We start from the raw sequence: 19,242 nt of genomic DNA, 5'->3' as shown, positions 1-19,242 counted from the left end.
GAACCCCTGTGAACACTGTCACACCTGTGTGTCCTGCCAGTGTCCCCTTGAGTCTGAGCAGGACTTGGTGGTCTAAATCCCACTTAGCCAGCTGCAGGTCAAGTTAGAAAGGCATCAATGCTGTCACCTCTTTTTTAGTGGGATCCACGCCTTCGGGAAGCTCATCCACGGTCCTGTGCATCAGCACCTCTCGGGAGTAAATCCCTTCCCCGTTGGGCACCATGGCAGGGCTGCTGTGGCTGTTGTTGCTGTTGTAGTTGTTGCTGTTGCTGTTGTTGCTGTAGCTGTTGCTGTTGCTGTCACTGTGGCTGAAGTGAGATTTGTACTCCGAGGAGGCATTGGCTGCAGCTGAACCAGCCAGGTTGGTGGTGCTGAGGGTTCTCCTGTTCAGGCTGAGGTTGTTCAGGTCCTGCCAAATGGAGGAAAACATGTCATGATGAGATGCTCTGGCAGAGCAAGTTGGGGATGATGCCAGGATCTTTCTGCTGGGGTTGTGGGGGACTATTTCTGGCACAGGCTATCTGTAGCTCCAAAGCAGCAAGGGGAAAGTCCCAAATGAAGTGTTAGTGCAGTGCCTCCATAAATGCTACACCTTGGTGTTAGGACTGCTAAAAGCACACACTAGTGAGAGCTGTTACAAAGAACTGAGGATACTTACAGCAGTCTCATTCTTCTCAAGATAACATCAGGGGAAGGCACATGTGGGACGACAGAAGGTGAGGTTAGATGTCTACCATGTCTAAAACACCTAAATTACCTGCACACCCCTCCTTGATGAGCCATCTCTCCTCACCCAAACCTGCCACTTCCTTCCAGCCCTCATCCTGACCCTGCCCAGGGCAGAACTGACCCTGTGACAATGGCATTTGGGAATGTTGGGACATCATTAACTTTGGAGGATCCCCCACTGGACCATGCCCCTCTTGACCAGGGGACTCACGTTTGAGTTCTCAGGGCTCCACCACTGTAAACTATTCACAAAACACTTAACTACACCCTCTTAGAGCTGCACACACCTTAATTTGTTCTGCATTAGAGCAGCTGGACAATGTCCTGCTCACAGATGCCTCTGGGCAGGACTGGAAAAAGCCCAGAAGGTCTGGGTGTATTTATGGGTAATTCATCACATCTCCCTCTGCTCCCACAGAGCAGCACAGCTCTGATGCTGGCAGCCTTGAGGTTCCCATCCCTGCCCTAATACTGATCCTGGTGTCCCCTCCTTGGTGCAAACAGGCTGGGGGATGTGGAGGTGTGTGAACCCAGGTGTTTCCTACTTGCATGGCCAAGACACAACTCACCACTTTGATCTCGGATATGGCCGACACATCTCCCAAGCTGTTCTTCATTTCCTCGTAGGATTTGCCATCCTAAAGGGAAAGAGAGAGCTGTGAGAGCCATGGGCTGCCTTTAGTCCACACTCCTGGGTCAGGAGATCCCGAATTTTAAAGCCCAGTGATGGCCACTGATGTGGCAGCTCCTGCAAACCTCAGCCCTTGCAGTCAGAAAAATTTGAGCTTTCACTTGAAAACAAAGAAAAAAAAAAACAACTGGACTTCAGCCTTTGCAGCTGTACAATAACAGGTGGAACTAGGAAATTTAAAGACTTAGGAGCAGAAGGAAAATGAAGAGAAATAATATTTACTGCTGGATTTAAATTTTTACATTTTGTTGAATCTTGCAATACCTGAAAGTACTCCTTTTTTCCAACTTTCCTACTTCATTTAGCTAAAACAACATATTTTTTCAAAGCCTCAAGTCCTTACTTCTTGTAATTAGGTGCCATGTATTACCAGATACCTCTTATTTTCTATTAAAAAATAAATGGAAGATGCTAGATAAATTGGCAAAGCTCATGACTGTGTTTTCCTAAGCAGCCAGGAGATGTCAGTTCTTAACAGAAACACCCAACAAAGTTTCCCAACAAGAACAAGCAACATAAACACATGGACTTCAGAGAAAACAGATTTAGACCCAAAACTGAGCGAAGAACACACACCAGATGTTTCTGGGATGTCAACAGTTTGGATGGCTTGTCTGTAGTTGCTGAAGCTGCCTACAGGGGATATTTTTAGAGGCACATATTTTATGAGCTGTATCCTTGTTTTTCAGCAGTTCCCCGGGAAAAAAAAATAAAACAAACCCACAAGTTTTGACCTTTGTTCTAAGCATCAACATATTTTAAGGGTCACTGTGAGTTGCTGTCTTATCTCTGCAGATCCAGCTGTCAAGACTGCATCCACCACCACACGGATTGGGAAGAAAGACAATGCAAACTCAGATACAGGAAATAAAATATCTCTGTAATAGTTTTCCTGCAGTGTGGAGTCCTGGGGAAAGAGGGGAGAAAGGAATTTTTCCTTCCCAGTCATCTCTGGGAGCAGGTTTCCATTTCTGCATAGGGAGGAGCTGGTATTTGCAACTCTGGTTTTGAAGGCTGGTGTGCAGGGACCAAGGGTGACCTTGCTCAGGAGCTCCTGAGCCCTGATGGGCTTTCCACAAACCTGAACATGAGACCTGTCTGCTCACATATTTCTTTTCACCACAGTTTGCCCTTAAAGCTGGCTCATAAATTTGCCTCTGTGCTTGCACTTTCAACAAAGAACTTCTGTTGCTTTGGTTTGTTTTCTTTTTTCCTTTATGATGTGGGTGGGTCTTTTTTCCCTCTGAACTTGATTTTTACTACTCACAGTCCCCACCTCTTTCTGGCTGAAAAGAAAAACTTGATTTGGAACGTAATATTTATGAAAATATGAACATTGTGAATTTACGCACATTTTCAAAAGCCTCTGCTTCACCAAACAGGGGCTTTTTTATTGGTGAAGGAGCTTCAGACAGCACCAGGAACTCATGTCCTCATATTTTGAAGGACCCTGCACATGGCAGGGGGTTGGAACTGGATGATCTTTAAGGCTCCTTCCAACCTAAACCATTCCATGATTTTGTGAAGCTCAGGACATTTCCTAGTGAGGTTTCACTCCATGCACCCTATATTCACTGACAACACCACCCTCCAGGCCCCCCTGAGTAGCCTCAGGGCTTTTCCAGCAACTTACACTCCATTTGTAGGGGTCCCAGGCGTTGAACCACCCTGTGAAGTTGAGGGGTTCGTAGCCCTGCTTCACCAGGATGATGGGAGTTGCCAGGTCCCTCCCAGCTGGATGGGTCTTGAGATACTCCTTGGCTGAGGCAATGGCCTCGTTCCTCTCCTGTGTGTTGGAGGCTTTGCCAACCCAAAGGAAAATCTGCAAGGGGAGGAGTTGAAGGTCAGTGAGGCATCAGAACCTGTGCAGACACAGCTGTTTTTTCTCCCCTCCAGTGGAAGCAAAGACAAGACTGGAAATGTGTTTTCCCAACAGTCCCCTGTGATTCTGAGCCCAAATTTACCCCCAAACAAGGAAGATTTTGCTTTTGAGACAGGCATGGAGCATAAGTATTTCTGGGGTAAAACCTGAAATGGTTTTTTGGAATGGAGCATAAATATTTCTGGGGTAAACTCTGAAAGGTGACAGCTCTTGTACGTTTCAAGGAAGCTGAACCCAGTCACAGGCCAAGACCCAACTCAATAACCACCAACAAAAGCCATAACCTGCTTTAAAACATGTCTGAGGAGAAAGGGAGGAGGCTTTTTCTGACCTCTTCCCATGTGTCCAGCAGCATGACATCATCTTCATCCAGGTCCTCCTGGCAGAACCCGACCACCTCCGTCATGATGAAGCGACCTGTCTGGTTGGAGCACTCGAAGAGGCGAGGCTGGTAGTGTGTGACCTGCTCCTGGAACCTGCCTCGTGCATGGCAGGGGAGGGAAAAGCAAGAAATGTGGAAATCTTTCCCTCCTGGCTTACTGCAGGGCCCTGAAGGTGCTTGTTGTGGCCTTGAGGGGAGAGGTGGAACATGGCAACACCCATCTAAAGGCCTGGAAGCCAGCAATGTCAGGTATCAAGGGATTCTCGGACCATTTTAATGCTTTTCAAAGGTAATTTTTTTTTTCTCCACCCAAAAACACAAAAGCAGAACCCTTCCCTCATTGTGGCAATGAGTTTCATGTCAGGTGAAAGCCACACCAGATCACTTTTTGCAGAGGAAACCACCACCAACCCAGAGGGCTGGAGAAATCCATGTTGTCCAAAAGCAGATTTGGTCTCATGATTCTCCTGGGGCTGCGGCTGGTAATGGAACTGGAAATGGAGCATGTGGTTCCTGCAGCCCTCAGGACAAGATATGGGATAGTTTTACTGGGCAGAAAGGAGGATGTAGCACACCCTTGTCTGCAGGCTTTGGACCTGTAGCTCCCACTTCAGGAGAACCCCTGGCCCAAAAGCCAGGAAAGAAACACCTTGGTGTGGTTTCTGACCAAGGCCTTGCTGATATTCTGGCGTCGTGCTCCCTTTATTGAGGACACAAAGTATTCACTTTCCTGCAAAGTTTTGACCCCTTGCCTAATGTCCCCTGGCCAGAGAAACAAGCAGGCCACTATTACCTCTTTTCACTGGCATAAGGTGCTTTGCCTCCCAGAGCTTCCCAGAACTCTGCAGGTTCCTGTCCTTCCAGGATGGTGTGTTTGTCCCTTCTGGAAACGATGTCAGCCACCATTTTTGCCATCTCCCGCTCATCTCCGCTGCATCCCTGTGCCCAGGATAAAAGATACAGGTGCAGTTAGGGGCAGACTGGCAAAAATTATCCATGGGGAAAAGCTGACTTGGTCCTCTGGAGAGCTTCAGACCTGCTTGAGTGCTCTTGAGCTCATCACTCATGATCAGAATAATTTCTAGTCTTTGAAGGGACATTTAGTGCAGCCAATGACACCTAGAGCAAAACTCACAGAATGACAGAATGATTTGGGTTAGGAGGGACTTTAAAGATTATCAGGAACACCTTCCACTCAAACAGGATGCTCCAAGTCATATCCAACATGGCTCTGAACACTTCCAGGGATGGAACATTGACAAATTCTCTGCTTTGGTTTGATGTGCCATCTCATCCTGACACACAACTGACACAAGATAAATGAATTTGCTCTCACCCTGATTTCTTACAGCTGGAAAATCTGGGATGATTTATTGATCTGAATGAAAGTTGTATGAACACCTACAATGAGGTGAGGTGAACCCCAACATGGGTTACATTTGTAGAGAAGGCTTTCATTGCTGACCCTCCACAGACAGAGCCCTTTTCTGGGTGCAGTTTCCTCACAGAATCATTGAATCATTAAGGGTGAAAAAGACCTTTAGTATCATGAAGTCAAACCATCAGCCCATCACAAAATCATGTCATCAAGTGCCACATCCACACATTTTTGAATACTTTTGACTCCACCATTGCCCTGGGCAGCCTGTTCCAGTGCTTGACATCCCCTTCTGTGATGAAAATTTTTTTAGTATGTAGTATTAACCTCCCCTGGCACAATTTGAAGCCATTTCTCCACTGAATTAATGGGCCACCTGCCCAAGGATTCATCTCCATGACCTAGCAGAGGCAGGAGACTCAAGCCCCACCTCACCATTTTCAGATCCTTTTGGCTGCCTCCTCGTGTGTCTCTGCAGACTCACCTTCCCACACCACAGGTAGCAGACCTGGCTGGTGCTCAGCAGGAAGACATCGTTGGAGTTGAGGGAGGAGGCTCGGCCTGGCACCTCTGTGGCCTTGGTGTTCACCTCATCCGTGCCCCTCACCTGGAAGAGGCGGATCGCCGGCTCGGGGCTGCTCTGCTGAGCCCGGCTGGTGCCGCCCTGCAAGGAGAGAGGGAAGGGCAGCTGTTGTGTTGTGATTTCAGGGTTTACCCCAGAACCTCAGGTGCCTCCCTGATAATTCCCTGCCAAGTGTGTCAGTCACCTCTCCTTCCCCCTCCCTTGCTCCCTGCCGAGCACTGTCTGTCCATCCTGGCATTCCAGAAGGGCATGGAGTGATTTGCAGATTCAAAGGATGCCCTCCACCCGAGGGGGCATTGGGCCATCCAGGTGTCCTGTGTCCCTTGAGACCTCCTCTCCTGTACCTGGTTGGTGGCACCCTACCCCTTCCCTCCCTGTCTTCCCCAGGTTAAAGGAACAGCAACCACGCTGTGGTTCAGGAGTTCTGTTGGAGCTGTTGCTGGATTCAGAGGCCTGTGGGCCAGTATAAAACTCTGGATCAAAACCCTCCATCAGAACCCACTCCTTTCCTTCACCACCACCTTAAAGCTTGTTTGTAGGATATTTTGAAGGACCCTCTCTGGATAGCAGCACTGGTAATTCACAGGATGACTGCCTTATTCTAACTCTGCAAAATATTTTGGGACAGAGTCGTAATGAACTCCATACATCACTGCTGAAGCTCAGGGGTGGAGCTCAGTTGAGTTGGGTCAGTCCAGGTCTGTGTTTACTCCAACAGTGCTCAGACTGCTTGAGGAGTACTAGAATGTCCAGTCTGCCAGTCTGGGCAGGGCTGGCAGGCTCCTTTCCTGAATATCAGCCCATTTTTATTGGGCTATTTCCACTGCAGCTGCCAAGCCACCATTGGTGCTCCCACCCCCCAAAGCCAGGTTGTTGGAGCCCAGGACATTCCTCTGGCTGCCCTGGAGGACTCAGACCCTGGCAGGGGGCTCAGAGACCTGGGCATGGAGTCAAAGACACCTGTGACCTTGATTTTAGCCCATGGAAACAATTAGCAAATTTATGTGAAGAGCTACAAGCCACAAGAGTTTGAGTAGAATGATAGTTAATTTGTCACAGGGTGAAAAAGTAGAATTTTGGGGTTTTAGAATGGGGTTCAAGAGGCAAGATGGAGGAATATGGGTGTGTCCTGTCCTTCTTCTTCTTCTTTTTGTCCTCCATCTTCTGCTGTGATGGTGACACTTGGATTGGTTTAAAGTAGAGACAGACTGTCTAACATAGGTGATAGGTACTGGAAAATTATTGTAAATAAAGTGCACGTAGGTTTTAGTATAAAAAACTAACACCATCCCAAGGGTGGTCAGTGTGCCACAACCTGACCTGCTGGACAGATATCAGCAGGTCAGAGAAAGAATATATTAGACAAGAGAAAATAAACAACCTTGAAAACCAGAGCTGAGGAATCTTGACTTCTTTGGTCACAGGGCTGGGAAAAAAGACTCTTTAATACCTCAGGAGCCATTTCAGCAACAGTAAACCTGAGAGCAGGTTACCTCGTAGATGACCAGCTTGCCCTTGAAGATGGCCAGGAAGTGCCTGGGCTCCTTGCCCATGGTCACCCGCACCTGCACGGCCTCGTCCCCGTATTTCCTGTCCAGCTCGATGGCGTTGAGGGCACAGGCAGTGATCTCATCCACGGAGGCGTGGCGGCCCTGGGGGACAGGGGGGTGACACACACAGCGTGATGAGAGCAAGGGTACAAACCTCTTCACAATTCAACACCTGCCAGTCCCAAAGTGTGTAATACCATGAGATCAGAGTTAAAACCTCCAGATATTTAAATTTCACTGGCATTCTGGTTTTGCAGACTTCAGAGTCCCATTTTGAAGCTTCTCTCTGCATGAAGATATACTTCAAAAAGGGAAGCAGAGATATCCATATAACCACAGAACTCTAAGAACTGAGGTTTTAAGGGACAATCCAACTCCAAACTTTGACCTCAGCACTGTAAGCCCCACCATTCTCCACTCTTTCTGTCTGATTTTTTTGATGCTCAGCCTGATTCCAGTTTGGGATCAGTGTCCATGCTACCTACAAAGGACAGCTTGGGATGTTTGGAATTGATGAGCAAAGTGTATCTGAGTTCTTCTGGGCGCTTGGGTTGGGATTTTTGTGTGCAATTGCTTCCTTCAGCTTTAGGCTTGTACAGCAGGCACAGCACAGTGCCCTCTGCTCTGCTTTGACCTACCTGCCACATGTAGATGATGTAGTGGGGTCTGCCTGACCTCAGGTAGGTGTACAGGACCAGGTAGCAATCACCCCCATAGAACTGCCCATACATCTTGGGATTCACTGGCTGCATTTCCAAGTTCTCAATCCTCCACACCTAGGGAACAAAAAACATCTTGGTGAGTAGCTGTGGAGTCAAGGTGAGGACAGAGCACAACCTTTTGGCTACCACACCACTGAAGCTTCAGGTGTTCCCTCGGGTCCCACCATTGGAGGGAAGAGATCAGTGCCTGCCTGTGACCATGTTCACAGGGGTCTCAAGTTGAGGGAAGAGATGAGGACCTGACTCCATGTTTCAGAAGGTTTGATTTATTATTTTATTATATATATATATTACATCAAAACTATACTAAAAGAATAGAAGAAAGGATTTCATCAAAAGGCTGGCTATGAATAGAATAGGAAAGAACGATAACAAAGGTTTGTGGCTCAGGTCTCTGTCTGAGCCAGCTGGGCTGTGATTGGCCACTAACCACAAACATTTAACATGGGCCAATCACAGATGCACCTGTTGCATTCCACAGCAGCAGATAATCATTGTTTACATTTTGTTCTTGAAGCCTCTCAGCTTCCCAGGAGGAAAAATCTGAAAGAAAAGACTTTTCATAAAAGATGTCTGTGACACCTGCCCCTCATGAGGAAGCTGTGAAGAGCCATGAGGTCCATCCTCAGCCTCTCCCAAGCTGAACAAACCAAGAAATGCTTGGAAAGAGGCTGATCACTGCACCCTCTGCCAGCCAAAGGAGCTGTCTCACCTCGATCTCCCCGGAGGCATCATCGACCATCCTCTGCTCAGCCGCCAGCTCAGGCCTGGCGTGGAGCTGGGTGGTGTCAAACTTCACCTGCTCCACCTTGGCTGCGTCAGACACAACAAAAACAAGAGCAAAAACAGAATAAAAACAAGAATCCAGTGACTGCACCACACAAACCCTTCCCATCCTCACCCATAACCACTGTACAGCAAGCAAAACCCAGTCCAGGTTTGCAAAAAGCCACTCCTGCCCCCAGTAAACCAATGCTGATTTTGGAATATGCAAGAGCAAACCCACTTCAGTGTTGACCTATGACAGGCTGGAATTGGCCACACAGCATGTTCCAGTGACAGCTAGCTGGTAAAAATATTACTAGTCTCCTGACTGAAAAATCTTAATTTTTTTCCAAATCCATAAATATTTTCCTCCTTTTAAAATGCTGATTTCAGAAATAAAATGCCTACATTTCTCCAGTTCATGCCAAAGAAAGAGAGCATTTACAGACAGCACAGAGAGAAACAGAGATGGAGAGAAAAGAGAGAACTTCCAAGGGAAAGAGATTTGTGGCTCTCAGGCTGTTATTGATGGAGATGTTCAGCATCTCTGTCACCTTCCCATCATTCATCAACAAATTCCCTCTCTTTGGAATTGTTTAGTCTTTGGGGTTAATGCATTGTAATATTCCCTTCAGCAGTGTGATAAATACACCATTTACACCCTGTGTAAATACAGCATCATTCCACTGACGTCAGGAGGGGACTGGATGGATGCCAGTGTAAATGAAAGCAGAGCTCCTTATCAGGCTCAGCATTAGCCCTTTATAAAGGAAATTTGGGAGATTTGCAAGATGGAAATTTTGCATACAATTTTTCAGAGAGGAGTGACTCTCTGACAACATTTATATTCAAAGTGGCAATTTGGTTCATAGAAGAAAATTCAGCAGAGCTGAATGTCCTTCAGTTCATGAATCCTTTCCATCAACTGAAGAAGATGGAAAACAGAAGGCACCAGGAGAGTGTACATTAGATTTTTGAGATCCTGAAGGCAGGAGACAGTTGATGTGAATGATGTTCCCTCAGCTATTGCTTAGCACAGGTAGGAAAGACAAACCCAGGACCAACATGCTCACCAATTTTGCCTGTAGTGTAGACCTTGCCCAGCCCTTGCATTTCGTTCTTTTCTGTCCACCTCTGGAAGAGCTGTTTGAACATGGCTGACTCTGCTCCATCATTGATCACCTCCACGTTGGTGGATGAAGGATAGCCTTTGGCTTGGATAAAACCCTGGTGGGGTTCACAAAGGTCATTAGTGAGTTTTTTGCTTTTTACAGACATGAGAAGAGGGGTGTGGACCTGGACCAGCCTGAAGAGTGTCCCTCACTGAACACAGGGTGGGATTCAGTCCAAGATTTGCATTTGAATGAATTAGAAGTAACTGAAGACTCTTGCTGTAGTATGATGTTTACTTCTGTCATTAGGGGACTGAACCCTACTCCTATCTCTTTTCTCCAAACTTTTTGTCCCTTTCTAAGTCAGGAAAACTGTTCTTCCTGGTAGAGAGCATGGGAGTGAAGGGGTGGAGGCAGCTCAGCACGCCCAGAGCATGAAGTCTGTTTTGAAGGGACTCACAAACATTTTTTCTTCTTTTTTTCTATTTCTTTCCTTAAACCTGTATTATTTCTTTGTAATAGTGCTACCATCAAGTTAAAAGACTATTTCAACAGAGGTGCTTGATACAATATGAGTGGGAAGAAAATGTTCTGTGTTCAGCCACAACGCCAAAATCCTCGTTCAGTTTTGGGAACTGCTCCTGTGTTTATCTCAGAAGGCTCCAGGATGACCTGAGGTGCAGTGCTGGCAGCTGTGGGAAGGAGCCTGATTGTGGCTTTCTGAGCATCCAACTTGTGCTGTAAAAGCTGCAGCCACACACTGCCCTCAGGGAAAAGCAGAGCAGATGGCTCTCCCGTCCCTCCCACCTGCCACACTGAAAGACAGACATATCTTTTGTTCTACATGTGTAGCTCAGGGCCAGAATTTGCAGAGATGATTGCCTACTGAAATGAATCTGAGTCAAGCTCTTGAAAGGAGCACAGAGGACAGTGAGATAAGTTTTAAGGCATTTTTAAGCTTTTCTTCTCTGAGACAATAGATGCAATCCTACTGAGGCTGGAGTCCCCAGGTAGGACCTTACTGAAGGTGGACCCACTGAAGTTCAGTATGTCCTAGTTAGGTCTCATGGAAGATGAAGCCATTTATGGTCTTCCCATAAGTAAATGTCTAAATAAAAGCCGTGTTCCCTCATAGTCTTCACTTCAACATGCTAACTTGTAAAAAAATACCAAATTCCTTACTTGCTCAGGCTCCCTTGAGGCTAATTTTTCTTTCTGAGAGGAAGAGCTGGTGAATGCTCTGACAGAAAATAACACATGGATGTCAGAGCCCCTTTATTATCTGTTTATGCACCTTTTTTGGTCAAATTATTGACCCTGCTGATCCTCTCTGATTCCACCATCCCTTGAACCAACAGTTCCCAGAAGTTCATTATTTACCACTTAGAAAAGTATTTTCTTTTATACTTGATTTTCTTTATCCGTTTTTTTCTTAGTTTTAGTGGCAGGTCTTAGTCCTAGCACAATTTGATGACTAACAATTTTGTATTTATGTCATCATGCTTCCCCTAGACACTCAACTTCTCTGTTATTACACAGGCCAGCTCCCCAAGAGCTACACTTAATTGTAATTAGTGGTCAGATCTAGATCAGCACATATCAACCGCCCACGACATCATTTGCACTCTATTACAACTCACCACAGCTCGAGTGAATGCTGCTTTTTTCTCTTCTGGGCTGGAGGCCTTTCCTCTCCAGACATAAATTTTGAAGCCACCTTGGTCTAAAATGTAGCAGTCCTGAGGTTAAACCAAAAAAACAGGAAACAGAAAAAAAACCAAAAGTGAAAAACTCTGTGCAGGAAAAGCTCATAATTTGTAGCCCAAACAGGTGGATCCTTGTTGTAGATTTAAGTCAGATGCATATCCAGCTCATTTCTCTGCCTTGCAGAGCTCTAACCCTGGTGCAGCCATTATCAGAGGTGACAGAGAAATAATTTCTTGGTATATACATGGAGTACAACTATTAATTAATTAATTTCCATAGTTTATAAATGGAGTGCAACTACCACCAACCCCACAGGGTAGAGGTTCACAGGTGTGGGCACACCTGGCCCAGGCTGTTGATTTATAATTTTAACTAGCTAAAGTATGTATTTTTCTTAGGCATTGCTCAAAACTGTCTATTACCGCCTCAGAGGAGGTGTTCTCAAATAAAAAACCACACCAGCTCCAAAAGGGGCCAGGAGAAGTGTACACTGAAATATCTACCCTACCCTGCTGCTCCCTGCATTTATGCCCAAATCTGCTTCTAAAGGAGCAGGAAAGGTCCAAGTTAGACATGTTCTGCATGAATATTTTGTCCTCACTGATATCCCTGATCTGGAGCTCAGTGTTGCATTGCTGTGAATGCAGCAGGATCCCAAACCCAAAGGGGATGAGGGGTGTGCTGAGCCCATCCCCACTGCAGACAGCTCCAAACACACTGTGGGACCAAAGGCTGCTCCTTTTTCAAACTGAACTATGAAAGAAGAAAAAGGGCTTCACATGTCTGCAAAGGGAGGCTGAGATTTTAACAAGGCTGACATCAGGATGCAAAGGGGAGTGGGAGCCTTGCGGCACAGTGCTGTGCTGGAATAGGCTGCTCTGCACTGCAGAGAATTAAGGATGAGCAATTCTCTGCCAAATTTCAGTCATAGGAAAAGCCTCTGTTTTCTGAAAAACTCCGCACAGAGGGTCTGTCAGGAAATCTCCTTCAAGGGTGGGTCACTGAGACCAGCCACTTGCTATGGCAGGAAAACAAATCTCCCTGGTTTCATGAGCAGAGTATTTATTTGCTCTGGAGTCAGCAGAGGGAAGGCTATCCTTGAACATCAGGTATTAAGAAGCCTTCATTCCATCTGGAATTTATTCCTGGTATGCAGCTCTCCCTCACTGTGATTGCCAAGCTAATATAATCCTTGGCTCAGAGCATCAATTTGCCATCTCTTCTTGGAACAGCTTCAGCACACCACCTACCTCCGGCTGCTGAGATTGTAGCAGGGCTAAGCTGTCCTAACCTAACAGCAGGGCAAAGCTCTCCTAGTGATGGAAGGCCTGATAATTTTCAGGAAACAGGTGCTCAGCTGAAAACAAAGTGAGCCACAGCCTCCTCTTCTGGCTGCAAAGGCCACTCTGGCTTTGTCTCACCTCGTGCTGGAGCAGATCCTGCGTCAGGGGCCGGGTGGCGATCTCCTGCACCACCAGGTCGTTGTCCTTCTCATAGACACTGCAAGACAGAGCCACGGAGCTGAGTTAGACCCCACAGAGCCCCTGGGACAAGGGACAGGGTTGGGAGCACAGGACTCACTGGTAGAGCCTGACGTTGGCTTTCTGCAGCTCGTCGGCTTTGGTGTCGGGGACGGCGTCGCGCAGCTCCCCGCGCCTCTCACCCAGCACCATCCTCATGATCTGCATCAGGTCTGGCGAGTCCCTCTCGTTGTCAATGACGCCAATCTGAGCACGGCCGCCCCTCTCGCTGTCCCTGATGCTCCGAGCCAGAGCAAGACCCTGCACAAGGACCCACAGGGGTAAGTCCTGACACACACCCCACACCCAGCGAGCTCCAAGCAGTGACTGAGAACCAGCAGCCCTGGCCAGGTTACCACAGCTCCCTGAAGCTCCTAGTGCCTTCCAAATTTAGCTATTAAAGAAGCAGATATGTTTGTAATGCCTGATTATTAACTAACTCGTAGGAAAATACTGCTAATTGCAATCGCTGTTGATGCTGCTCCCACAGGGCACATGGGAGGAGGCATGTGGGAGCCACAGGCATGTGGGAGCCACAACAGGCACTGCCTGCATGGGACTGTGCACCAGCAGGTCCAGTGGTCCTCTGGGATGGTCTGGGGGACAGATGAACACATGCTGAGGCCAACAAGGCAGGATGTGCAGAGCTGCAGGACCCCGGCCACCCCACGGTGGCATTTTACATTTAAATGTTTTAAGTGTTCAAAAAATGTGGATGTCTTCTGTGAAAAAAGCAGCATGAAATGTCAAGCAGCTAATTAGGCTGAAATCTCCATCTTCAATTGATTTTTTTTTTTTGTTCCCATGACTCCTACTGCAATAGCTTTGAAAGACTCCTCTCTTTATCTCCTGTCTCTTTATCAGACATGGGAGATGACCTGCTTGAGGCCTGAGATGAACCCAGCAGCCACAAACCTGATCCCCCTCCTGTGTTGAGGATTGCTTTGTACCTTCTTCAGCATCCACAGGATCTCCACTGTGCCCCAAAAATGGCATTCCCTGGGGAGATTCCGCCTCTCCCAGTTCATCAGGGGACACCACACACAGAGCAGACCCATCTGCCTTTTAATACTATAATGACCACAAGTTGGCCACCAGCTTTGCTGATGACCTGTTGCTGTATCTTGCTTTATTAGATCTCTGTATCTTGGTGCCTGTATCAGTAAAATAAGGGTAATGACCCCTTTGCAAAGTGCATTAAGAGCTATAGATGTGACCTATCAGCACTTGGGTTATGTATTCCTGCTTGTCTCATAGTGACCAAGCCAGAATTCCCTGTTGATGCTGTAAACAAAAAATTAAAATTAATCTACCCTGGGGTGACTACTGCAGCTAAACCTACTGGAGCTGCTGACTTTCTAATCCTATGCCATGCAAACAACAGGGCACAGAGGGATGGAGATGAGCTCCAGAGGGAGCTGGATGATTTTCTGGGGCTGGAACTAGTGATGTGCCCTTGGCTGTCTGTGAAATGCAACCTGAGGCCAGGTCTGAAGTGGAGCAAAGCAATTCCATGGGCCTCTAAAACCAACAGATGGGCAAGTATAAAATTTATTATTATTTGGTCATATCTATGTTGTTGGTCATAAGATTTTCACTGTGAAAACACTGTGAATTTTTTTTCCCCCAAGCATCAAAAATGCCACCTTAAGCCAAGTGTCTTTTGCCTGTACTCACCCTGGATTTCTCAGCAATGCTGCAGCTGGGTCCATTCCACTGGATCAGCACTTTACCAAGGTCCAGCAAGAACACATCTCCCTTGTTGAAGCTGTCCCAGGAGAGTGCTACCTGTCACAGGGAAATGAGAGCGTTTGGACAAGGAGAGCTGCAGGTGACAAGTGCCAGCCATGGCAAACCTGTCCCTGGGGATGTAAGAACAGGTTTGAAGTGACTCCTCATTCTGCTGGCACTCAGCTCCTCACTGAGCACAGTGCTAACACCAAACCCTCAAGTGAGGACTTGAAAACTTGAAAATAGAAGTTCTTGAGCAGAAATGAGATACCCACCCGTAAATCTGCTCAAAAATGAGTGTAGGAGGAAGGGGAAGGAGAAATGACCCATAAGAAGAGCAAGGTCTTCTTCTTACCTCTGTGGCCGACACGTGCTTCTTGCCCTTGACGTGAAGGAGACGCTTGATGTTGTACATGTTGGTCTCCACGTGCTTAAATCCTGAAGCCACTCCTCCCTTCTTGTAGCTGTTGTGCAGCAGAGAATGAAGAGTTAGACCTCATTAGAAAATACCTTCCCCTCTATCCTCTGAGAACATTCCAACATTTTGGTGGCAACTAAAAAATCTAGAGGAAAAATAACCTCAAAATCCTAAAATTGCAGTGGCAAATGCTGTGTTCCTTACTGCTGTTCATGGTCCTTATTAAGGTGTCTGTCTGCCTCTTATGGGCGTTGTGTTGCTGCTGTGCACACAATTATAGAATCATAAAATCATTTAGGTTGGACAAGACTTTCAAGATCATTGATTCCAAGCATTAAACACCCTGGGAGAAGATGAACAGGCAGGTCAGGGATGGAAATGGAATTGTAACACAACCAAACTGAAAATCCTACTGATCATGGCAGTGGCATCCCAAAATTGAAATGTTCCATAAGCATTCAATTAGAATATAATTGAAATATTCCATAATTGAAATTGAAATATTCCATAAGCATTCAATTCAATTAGAATATGAAACAGACTTGGCAGAAAACAAACTTCCTGCTAGAATTTTGTTTTCTTCAAAATAGCTATTTTATTAAAAGCAGCCTAGACAGGAAACTGTGGCCAGAAGCAGAACAAAACTGTAAACACTTACAGGACACTGTGTTTCTCTCAGATTTTACCTCCCAATTTTTTTCTTCCATCCCTGAATACACGCTGTGCAGCAGCCACTCTCAGCACTTTTATCACCTCATGCCACAATGTCATCTCCTCTCTTGGGGCAACTTTGCACAATCATGAGAGGGCACAACCCCCCACAGAAGTTCCACAGCGTTTTGAATGGTTTTTGGGTGAGTTTAATCCACTCTTACATATCCTAGACCATTTTAGAAAACAGATCCCTTGTTCACACTGCAGTAATAACTGACACAATGCTATTTAGGGGGAAAAAGGGGACAATTGTTGATTGTAGTTTTTGCCATGTGGGTAATAGAATGTATTTTAGGTGGAAGGGTACTGGCTATTGTAGGTGGAAACTTTCCACTATTTTAGGTGGAAAGGTACTGGCTAATGTGGTCAGAAATGTGACTCACAGCACTCTAGACTTGTTTGGCCCAGCTTAAGATACCCACAGAAGGATGCTGTGGTGATGAGTCCACCTGCCAAGATGTGGAAAGAGCTTCCTTTAATTTCTCATTCTGCCTCAGACTTCCTCACTGACCACAGGGATGTGGTTTAGACCCAGATGAATTCTAATCCATGCTGATTTCAGAGGCAGACAGGTTTCCAAACAGACTGGTTTTGAGGGTCTGAATTTCAGTCCTTCACTGTCCCCTACTCATCTTCAAGATGAGGCTAAAAGCACTTTTCTCTCTCAGAAAAGTTCTGAGGAGATTCATGAGAGGTTGTTGAGATGCACAAGACAGAGATATCCAGCCAGACTGGGATGGAGAATATTGACCCAGGATTTCTGAGTTTCCTTCAGCTGTTTGAAACCAAAGCACTCAGGCTGTTTATTGCCAGTGAAGATCTTCCTTGGAGGACAGTAACTGGAGTCCTTCCAAAAACCCCAGAGTGAGCAAAGACCCTGGGATTGGATTCAACATATCAACATATCATATATTCAACATTATCTTTTAGATGACAAAAGTGCAGTCACTTTTTCCTTCCACTTCAGGCATATTACACCCACTATGAGCCAAATCAGCACTTCACTGCAAGGTGGATATTAGTCTGAAGTGCTCTGAATGGGCACTTGAAAGTCTGTGGAGGAGAGGAATGAAGACCCTGAGGTGAACAAAAGGGAGGTTAAGATTAATTTACTGCAAAAATCTGGGAAAATGACCAGTGGAACAGAATGCCACGGCTCCAGACTGAATAAGTAATTCCTTCAAAATGGGAATTCTTTGTTCTGAATTTTAACTAGCATCAGTGCTGATCCAGGGAGGTCATTCTGTCCCTCTACTTGGCATTGGTGAGGTCCCACCTCAAGTGCTGTGCCCAGCTCTGGCCCCTCAACTTGGGAAGGACCTTGGGACACTGAGCACATCCAGAGGGGACAGCGAGGCTGGAGAGGGGCTGGGAACACAAACCCTGTGAGGAGCCCCTGAGGGAGCTGGGGGTGCTCAGCCTGGAGAAAAGGAGACTCAGGGGTTGTCAGAACCCAGGTCATTCCTCTGGCTGTCCTGGAGCACTGGAGATCCTGGCAGGGGGCTCAGAAACCATGGCATGGAGTCAGACACCTGTGCCTTTGATTTTAATCCATGGAAACAATTACCAACTTTGTGTGAGGAGTTAAAAGCCACAAGGGTTTGAATAGAATGATAGTGAATTTACCATAGGGTGAAAAAGTAGAATTTTGGGGATTTAGAATGGGGGTTCAAGAGGCAAGATGGAGGGATCTGGGTGTGTCCTGTGCTTCTTCTTCTTGCCCTCCATCTTCTGCTGTGATGGTGGCACTTTTGGATTGGTTTAGAGTAGAGACAGACTGTCTAACATAGGTGATAGGTATTGGAAAATTATTGTAAACAATTTTCAGACCTCAGCAGGTCAGAAAGACAATGTATTAGATAAGAGAAAACAAACAGCCTTGAGAATGAGAGCTGAGAGATCCTGTCTTCTTCTTTGGTCTCGGGACTGGGAAAAGAGACTTTATAACACCTCAAGGTCATCTTGACACCAGAGGCCTCATCAAGGGGTGCCCTCATCAGTCTCTGCAGCTCCTGAAATGTTCCTGTGCTCCAGCTGGGGTTGGGCTCTTTCTCCAGGAAGCACTGACAGAACCAGAGCACACAGCCTCAAGCTGCACCAAGGGAAATATCAGTTGGATATTAGCAGAAAGTTTTTTATAGAAAGAGTGATAAAGTTCTGGAATGGCTGCCCAGGGAGGTGATGGAGTCCCCATCCCTGGGTGTGTTTATAAACAGACTGGATGTGGTGAGATGGTTTAGTTGAGGTGTTGGGGCTGGGTTGGACTGGATGATCTTGAAGGTCTCATCCAACCCGCTCATTCCGTGCATTCTAGATTTCCCACATTTTTGAGATACGGATGTCTCTGAGACTTAGAGAGAAGCAGAGGGAAGCCCAGGGGCCACAGCCCAGCTCTCCGTGGGTCACTCGGTGCCACTCACATGATGCCGTGTCGGAAGTAGCTCTGGAAGGTCTCGGACTCGTGTCCCTGCACCTCGCGGTGCTGCACGGGGCTGCCCCCGAGCGCCGCGTCCAGCTGCGTCACGTACACGGCCGCGGCGCCCTGCTCGTCCTGGGAGGAGTCCTGGCCAATCCAGTAGTGCAGATCCACAGCCGAGCCACGGGAGCTCCTTTTGGTCTGCAAGAGAGGGGAAGGACGGGTCCAGGTGAAGGCACAGCCCGTTTTTGTGTTGGAAAACAGAGTGACCATGGAATTTCCCAGTTCTGCCTTTCTCCTGGGCAAGGGAGAGAGGGCAGAGCCTCAGGTACTCCCTGGGAGCTCAGCCTGGAGCTCTCCTTACTCAGCAGAGCAATTTATGGGTTTATAAACTGAACTGAGGGATGTTTCTGTTTTATACTCTTTTATAACTCCTATTATATAGGAAAACTGAGTGCCCGTGTCTCAAAACATATTTGTGTCAGAAAACCAAGTGACCACTGAGCCCTTTCCCAGTTCTGCCTTTCTCCTGGGCAAGAGGAGAGAGGACAGAGCCTCAGGTACTCCCTGCTCTCCTAATTCAGCAGAGCAATTTATGGGTTTTATAAACCAAACTAAGGATGTTTCTCTTTAATATTCTTTCATAACTCCCATTATCAAGGAAAACTGAGCACCCATGCAATTAATGTGTTCAGATTGTTCTACTGTTGTACATTTTGATATTAAGACTTAAAGGAGATTCTTCTCATAGGATATCTTTTGAAATACAAGGCACACTGCTATTTATTTGCCTGGAGATGCTACCCTTGCTTTCTTGTTGCTGTTCTCACAGCACATAACAGAGCAGCACAAACTGCCTCAGAATTCCTGCTGACTTGCAAAATAGACATAACTCCAAATGAAGCTGAGCCAGTGTGTGCATGCTGGGATTCATCTTATTAC

General features: G+C 46.7%; 1 protein-coding gene across 1 annotated transcript in view; it reads right to left on the bottom strand.

Annotated features, from left to right (window-relative positions):
- Positions 1 to 19,242, bottom strand: part of VILL (villin like) — a 37,291-nt gene that overhangs the window by 2,702 nt on the left and 15,347 nt on the right. Inside the window, exons 4-19 of the mRNA XM_063176219.1 lie at positions 18,305 to 18,501; positions 15,108 to 15,216; positions 14,699 to 14,809; positions 13,083 to 13,282; positions 12,923 to 13,001; positions 11,435 to 11,533; positions 9,756 to 9,909; positions 8,630 to 8,730; positions 7,834 to 7,971; positions 7,139 to 7,297; positions 5,547 to 5,726; positions 4,478 to 4,623; positions 3,634 to 3,778; positions 3,054 to 3,242; positions 1,299 to 1,367; positions 128 to 409 (exon numbers count right to left, since the gene is read on the bottom strand). Of these exons, the coding sequence (XP_063032289.1) occupies positions 128 to 409; positions 1,299 to 1,367; positions 3,054 to 3,242; positions 3,634 to 3,778; positions 4,478 to 4,623; positions 5,547 to 5,726; positions 7,139 to 7,297; positions 7,834 to 7,971; positions 8,630 to 8,730; positions 9,756 to 9,909; positions 11,435 to 11,533; positions 12,923 to 13,001; positions 13,083 to 13,282; positions 14,699 to 14,809; positions 15,108 to 15,216; positions 18,305 to 18,501 (2,358 nt within the window). The remainder of the gene's footprint in view (positions 1 to 127; positions 410 to 1,298; positions 1,368 to 3,053; positions 3,243 to 3,633; positions 3,779 to 4,477; positions 4,624 to 5,546; positions 5,727 to 7,138; positions 7,298 to 7,833; positions 7,972 to 8,629; positions 8,731 to 9,755; positions 9,910 to 11,434; positions 11,534 to 12,922; positions 13,002 to 13,082; positions 13,283 to 14,698; positions 14,810 to 15,107; positions 15,217 to 18,304; positions 18,502 to 19,242) is intronic.

This window comes from Melospiza melodia, chromosome 1 (genome assembly GCF_035770615.1).
Source record: "Melospiza melodia melodia isolate bMelMel2 chromosome 1, bMelMel2.pri, whole genome shotgun sequence".
Taxonomy (NCBI): Eukaryota; Metazoa; Chordata; class Aves; order Passeriformes; family Passerellidae; genus Melospiza; species Melospiza melodia.
Note: the sequence above shows the minus strand (reverse complement) of the source record. Positions and strands in the feature narration are given on the sequence as shown.